The sequence below is a fragment of the Copadichromis virginalis genome, linkage group LG11, assembly GCF_057382275.1.
Source record: "Copadichromis virginalis isolate Kocher_CV1m ecotype Utaka linkage group LG11, C_Virginalis_male_GT1.1, whole genome shotgun sequence".
In the NCBI taxonomy this organism is placed as follows: domain Eukaryota; kingdom Metazoa; phylum Chordata; class Actinopteri; order Cichliformes; family Cichlidae; genus Copadichromis; species Copadichromis virginalis.
The window spans coordinates 8,670,749-8,677,934 of NC_140628.1; the positions used below are offsets into that span (position 1 = coordinate 8,670,749).

At 43.3% G+C, this 7,186-nt stretch overlaps 1 protein-coding gene across 1 annotated transcript; it reads left to right on the forward strand.

The window, feature by feature from the left end:
* Positions 1-453: 453 nt before the first annotated feature.
* id4 (inhibitor of DNA binding 4) lies at positions 454-4,004 on the forward strand. Its single transcript, XM_085472966.1, has 3 exons — positions 454-1,172; positions 1,739-1,804; positions 2,505-4,004. Exons 1-2 carry the CDS (start codon positions 795-797, stop codon positions 1,784-1,786), a joined length of 426 nt encoding a protein of 141 aa, XP_085329092.1. The 5' UTR covers positions 454-794; the 3' UTR covers positions 1,787-1,804; positions 2,505-4,004.
* Positions 4,005-7,186: the final 3,182 nt, after the last annotated feature.

Consider the following 7,186-nt stretch of genomic DNA (forward strand, 5'->3'; position numbering starts at 1 on the left):
AACAGACGCTAATGTTTATTTAAAGCTTTTGTTTCGTTTCGTTTATTTGTTTTTTGTTTTTTTATGTGCAGGTAGATTGGCTCGGGATCATCCGTCACCGGAGAGATCAATACCAGCGAGGCTGTGCGTAATTACGCATCAATGACTACAACACTAAAGATGCAATCCAGCGCTAATCAGCCTGGTAAATTGTGCATATATACCATCACCTCTGTCAGGATCGATTCCATATTTGCTCCTTTAAGACAGACCCCTTGTACCGCTGGTCGAAAAGACAAATTGAGACTTTTGCCTTTGGACCGTCGCTGTAATTCATTGCTTTCGATCGCCACTCTTTTTCTCTCTCTCAGTCAGTCACGCGTACACACACACACACACACACACTCCTCCTACCGATAGACAGCCCACCGCAGCGCACAGAGAATGAGACACGCCTTTTTCTCGGCTCCGTTGTCGGGTCGGTGGGCAGCGGACTGCTGGTGATTGACCAGCTTCTCTCCCTGATCTGTCAGCCGGCTGGATAGGCGCCTCCCCTCTCCTCTATAAATGTAGGAAATCTATTCATTCCTTTCACATCGAGCCTGCTGAAGTAGGAGGAACTACGAAGCTCAACGGGATGTGTTGACAGGCTACAATTCCACCTTTTCGTTATCTTATTCTCTCTCTAATTTGCGGCCGTATTAGTTTTTTTCTGTGTTAACAGCGACGTGCTATAATCTTAAAATACCTCTCGACACCAGTAGTGTAATTGCTCGATTTGTCGTTGCTTCTCTCTGAGCCGTCGGTTATCTAAGATGAAGGCTGTTACTCCAGTCCGCCCCCAGGACTCCTCCTCCAGCGGCAGCCAGCTCTCCCTGCACTATCTGTCGAAGCAGAGCCTCAACATCGCCCGGTGCAGGATGGAAGAAGAGGACCTGTTCTGCCTGCAGTACGACATGAACGACTGCTACAGCCGGCTGAAGCGCCTGGTGCCCACCATTCCGCAGGATAAGAAAGTCAGCAAAGTGGAGATCCTCCAGCATGTCATAGACTACATTCTGGACCTGCAGCTGGCCCTGGAGACGCACCCTTCTCTACATAAACAACAGCCTCAGTTGACCGGGACCTGCCCTCCTCGAGCCTCGAACCCCAGCAGGACACCACTGACGGTGCTCAACATTGATCAGCACCAGGTAAGCTGGAGTCAGGAGGAGCCTCTCGGTTCGCCCCGTTTTCACCGGGACTGACCGGGGAGGAGGAGGTGGGGGGGGACCCCAGTTTACCTCCCGGTGCCAGACTGCCGTTCGCCACTCAGACTCAGACAAAGCACGTCATACTCGTTATGTGTCATTGTTCTTGCAGTGTTAGTGAAAAAGGACAGGAAAAAAAATCAGAATGTCATACAGCACTTATCAGAGGCTTGAAAAATCATGCGTAAAAATCGCATTTGACGTGGGTTAGATTGCGCACTTGATTGCGGGCCGTATGATTTGCATGATAATGGCAGTGTGTGTCAGAGGCCCACCTTATTGGTGAAGTACCTCAGCCCGCAGCCCACTCCACTGCGCACAATAAGGGCAATTTGTTATTCAATAGCCTATAAGAGAATTTATTATGGGAGATATAGCCGGCTAATTTTCTGCCGCTCTGCTGTATGCCATTTATTATTATTATTTCCAGGGCCTTGCCTTTATTTAGTTTTGTCATCCAAAGCGCGACATCGTTTCACGTGTTGTTTCTCTTCTTTATCTTTCTGTAGAGGACGTCTATAGTCAAAAAGCCGGAGGACTCGATTTTATGTCGCTGAGACTTGAGCACTGCATTGGTAAGTGGGTGTAAAATATTATTGCTATATTATTTTAAATATTTGTGAACATTATTAATTTTTTATGCATTAATTTTTTATAAACATAAAAAATGCAACCGTATTTGGTGGTTAGTGAGACATCCTCAGTAATTTGAATACTGTAGCCTATATGTGGTGTAGATTGACAATCTCTAGAGTGCTCTGGGGAGGCCAGTAGATGTCAGGGAAAATAATAATTGAGGAACATGAAATTGGCACCAGTCTCAGATGCAGCTGTGCTTTGCGCAATAACTGTCACTGGTGTAGCAATCTCAGAAGAAGAGAGGGTTAAAACCTCAGCTTGCCCTCTCTTTCATTCTTACACACATGCACAAACACACACTTTCTTTCCTCCCCCCTCTCTCTGGCTCAGTGTCATATACACTCTGCTCAGTTCCTGGCTTTTAAACCAGATTTACAGCACTGAATTCAAACACACCTGGACAGGACTAAGAGAATGTAGGTGGTGTGTGCTACAGCGAAACACTCCACAGCCTTCTAGAGAGTCCCGGCTGGTCCTCGCCAGCCTTGCCGAACAGCCCAAGGTGCTGTGTGGTTGTGGTTTGACCTGGTTTGTTTTGGGTTGTTGATCAAGCATGGCCTCTGTTTTGTCGGTGGCGCCAGTCAGTCTGGAGCTTTGCAGCTCACCCCCCCTCGCCTCTATTCATCCCCTCCACAGGTGTGCAGGCTGCACAGAGCCGCTCCAAAGCCAGCAAAGCTTCGCCAGGGACTCACACCCAACTGGAGGCACAATCACAAGGGGATTTCAAAACCGCTGGGAGGAATTAAACCCAAATAAAATCACTATTCATATCAGTTTTTTTTTGTTCCATTGAACAAGGACTCAGTGTGTAGACATCTCCCCATCCTTCCTCCTGCTTAAGTTGCTCTCACTTCTTGTCACTTTTTTTTCCCCAAAAAGAGTGAAAATATGGGATCCCCATGCTGACAAGTTTTGTTGTTGTTGTTGTTGTTGTTGTTGGAAACCCATCTATCAACAGCTATGAAAACTGTTTGTGAATTGTGCTTAAAGAGTAACTAAAAATGACTCCAGTTTAAAGCTTTACTAAACTGCGAAAAATCCTTGTACATGTTTTTTTTTTGGACATCTATTGTTTAAAATAGATGATTTGTGTTGAACAGGGATTGCCATCCCTGGTTTCTTAAAATGTTTGATATTGTAAAGAAGAACAATTCCGATTCGAGACAAATACGATTGTAAATATAGAGACGCAAATGTTCTATAAAAGTATGTGAAAGGAAGACTTATATGCTTAAAATAGACTATTGTAATTATAAGATATTTTTATTAAAACCTTTTTTTTCCTGTCATTATGTAAATATTGTGTTTACACTTTAGTGAATGAACGTGGTTTTGCTCTGCCAATAATGTCCTCACATGATGATATCAGTTAACTCTTTGCAGTGTTCTTTGGACTAGTTTAATATGTAGCATGTCAGGCTCATTGCAGAGATATTGAATGTGCACTGAAGCAGCCCTGCCTGTGTAGATATGTGGTGGAGTTCAAACACGAGTTCTTTGATTATTTGACCTGTTCAGCTTTCTCTTGAATCTTTTTTTTTTTTTTGTACACATTTACTTTGACAGCTTTGACCCACTCAGAGAGATGGGTGGGCCTGCTGTTTGATCTATAAAAAAAAAGAAAGAAAGAAAGAAAAGAAAAAGAGAGGGGGGCTTAATTTGATTCTGTTACATTGCACTCTTGTTAAAAAGTGATCATATTAACTACAGCACTTCTTACAGTGTTTACGATGTAAAAAAAAAATCACTGCAACACAATGTCTCTCAGATTTGTGCAATCAGAGCCTCTCCTTGAGAAGTTAATGATTGACGCCAAGAAATCATTAAACTTTGGTTATAAATTGGTTACAAATGTGAACATTAACAGACTCTCTTTTTTTTGTTGCTGTTGTTGTTCTTTGGAACGGAGACGTCTGACATGAAAAGTCTGGAGAGTTATCCAGTCATTATTAATATAAAAGTGGAGAGAAGAAAACAAGAATCTTTATTTTTCATGACATTGAACACCGAATTTACCTCACCACCCTCCTGCCAGTGTGAGAGGGCACTTGTACATTACTGTCAGCTGCACTGTTGGACTTGACCTTCACTGGCTTATGAGGAGTTGTCAAAACAATTAAAAGTTTCCAGGAAGAATTGTGTCGTCTCGAGTGTTGTCTCAGGGGGCGCATTGCGGTTTATTTCTCTGGCACCTGAAGTGCTGAGAAGGAGAGAGGTGCAGTGTAATTTATTCATTTAGTTCCCTGGAAAATAAAGGGAGGGTAAAGTTAGTATGTTGCAGACTTCTCATACTGTTAGTCCTTAAACCTGCTTTACAGGATTTAGGGTTTAAGCCTTTTGTTTTCTGAGCCTTTATTAATTCAGCCGCACACACACGGCTGCAACAACAGCAGGATCACTCAAACACAAGTGACAGCCGAGAAGTCGGATATATGTCACTCCTTCGTGCAGAAATAATACTATCTCTTTAGTGAGATATCAAAACACATTATTGCAGTTGGCAATTCGTGATGTAACATGTTCCCGTTAAAGAGGCTCAGTAAAAGAAAAATGGAGAAGAAATGTTGCAGAGCAGGAAGTACGATCACCACGTGAATTTCAGGAGAAAGCATGGTGCAACAGAAGGTGAATGAAGAATGAAGGCCAGTAATTTACAGCATCTACAGCTCAGACTTCCACACACGATGCCAACGATGTTCAGCAAATAATGTTTCTCATCTTCCCTTACAGTGTAGATGGATTTAAAACAAAATCGGAAAGAGAGCGTAAAGTTACTGGAAAGAAAGTCAGTAAAGAAAAATGGTGTTATTGCTTTAATGAGAAACAAATGAAGAAAAGAAATGCCTGGTGAGATGCTGATTATTATGGGATTCAGTATAGATGAAAATTATACTCACACTCTTGGCTGAAAGAAACTCAAGGCCTCATTGGGTTTACGGGAGCATTTACCAGATACATCTCCATATTTGAACAGTTACATTTTTTCTAAAATTAGTAAAATCACATACTGTAGTTAGTGATTTATGAGCCCGCTCAAAAAAAGCTCTTATTTTGATTCACTGGGTATCTTTTTCCACACCTATCTCACTCACAGCTTTTGGCTCCACTGGAGTGTCTTTCCTTTCCGCCTTCTTTTGTGCGGAGCCTTGGGTTTTTCTTGCAGACACACCGGCCCTTGTTTGGTTGTCCCCACGTTAACCTGCCAAACGCAGGTTAAAGCATCCGTTTGACACCAACAACCCCAGCGACAGAGGTGGCCCTAAGGGCCCTGCAGCACACCTTGCAGACATCCTACTCCAGCATGGCCACACAGGCCACCTGTGTGTGTTTATAGTCCACACCAAGGGAACCTGGCATCACTGCCCTTGACGGGTCCTGTCCTTGTGATGTGAAATGTGAGCGACTGTGTGCCTGTCTGTGTATGAGTGATAAAAGGAGGGGTGGGAGAAAAAAAGGAAAGAAAATGAAAAAATGTGTTAAAGCACAGGTGGCCAGCTTGACAGTTAGACCTTCCTGATATGATTAAAGATTATTCTCTGGTTCTCATGGAAGAGGCCTGAGAGCTCAAACAAAAAGCTTCAGCTGTCTCACCAGGATTTTATTTTATTTATTTTTTGTAGGACATGCTACCGAATTTAAGGATTGTGTGTCAAAAAAAAAACCTAGCCCACACCTTGACACACTCACCAGCTGACCGTGCTTTATTTTCACAGTAGTCCACCTAGCGATTCTCATGCTGACATTGGCTCGACTGCTTCATTCAAATCTCATGTCATGTGTTTTATATTTACAGAAAACAGAGGTTTAACATTTAGAGGGAAATTGCATTTGTAAAATGTAACTGCACTATATCCTGGCAGTGACATATGGCATTAATTCAGCAGCCAGTCAGTCATACACTGATGCTTCTTTACACAAACAGAACATGCTTCGCATTTACTGTAAGCCTTATTAAACGATGGTCCAGAAAGACCATCACAGGTGCAGTGCTACAGTAATACAGCGGGGACATAGGACAGGAGATTTCTGTTACAGCTACATGATCTCTACGTCTGACTCTGTGTTAGTCAGCAGCCCCAGACTGCTGCCGTCCCCAGATACATTATTCATCCGCGCTCTTATTATACTTTGCTGCAGCCATATGTTGACTCACAGTTCCCACTGTCTCGCTGTTAGCTAGCACATTCTGCACTGCTCTGACATTAGCACTGCAGGATTTTCCAAACAATCCCTGTTTCGAGTGAGACAAGAGTGCAGCAGCAGGACAGGGACTCGTGAGCTCCTATATCTTTCTGCCATTTTCCAACAGAGTCGAATGGAACGGAGTTCCTGTACCTGCGGCCTTCCTCTCCTTGTGTGAGTCAATGCGTGTGTGTGTGTTTGTGTCCATTCAATGATCCAGATCGTGGGAAAGCATCACTTCCTGTTTGATAAGGAGGTACATATTGGCGAGGCTGTTTTCCACCTTTGAGCCGAGGCCAAGGGAGTGGACACACCAGCTCTGTGAGCAGTCACTCGGAAATGTCATTATTAACACAGTGTCATGATTATCAAAACAAGGAACTGGCCCAGGCTGAAATTGTTTGCACAGGTGTAAGCGTGTGCGTTTCCTTTTTTGTGCATCGGTGTGCCCTCCCCTTTTTTGACTTTCTCACAAAAGACGACAGCTATTCTAAAAAATTTCCACTGCTGTTTTATTGTCCTTTTCCAGGGGAATTTGACTACAACTATCTGGAACTAAGGATTAATAAGAAAAACAAAATACTTCCTTTTCCTTAAAAAGGAAGAAAGAAACTGCAAGCTTCTAATTCCACAAATTTGTGCAAGGCTCTGTGAAACACTCATCATCACCCCTGCTTTGAATTAACCTTCTGCATATGTTAAACTGCAATAACAGGTTTAGTTGTGGTGTCTCGCTTCCCTCTCTCCCTGATTTAACTCCACATTACGGCATTCCACGGGGGCCTATATCCCTGCATGTTAATCACTGCTCTTCCCGGCACACTGAGAAATATATGGCGGGTGCTTGCAGAGGAACAGTGGAGGACAAAAACATGCTCGCACTTGGACACTACTTGATTACAGACTAATTGGTCTGGAGTGATTAAATATCTCATGCTTCTCAGTAATTGCAGCTATTTAAAGCAGCTATTAGCTTAAAATGCCTGCCACCAACAGCCGTTTACGCATAAACAAAATGTGAGATGCAGCAATTCACCTGTAAGACTTGGAGAGTCGCGGGAGGATTTGTGCTGCTGGGAGACTTTGCGGCGCATATTTTAGCTCTTACTCTTAACACAGGAAGTGAGTGCAAATGC

Excerpts from the sequence above, each read along its gene's own strand:
- id4 (XM_085472966.1), top strand. The coding sequence starts at position 795 with ATGAAGGCTGTTACTCCAGTCCGCCCCCAGGACTCCTCCTCCAGCGGC. Across the intron at positions 1,173-1,738 it reads TCAACATTGATCAGCACCAG|AGGACGTCTATAGTCAAAAA; the intron begins GTAAGCTGGAGT and ends ATCTTTCTGTAG.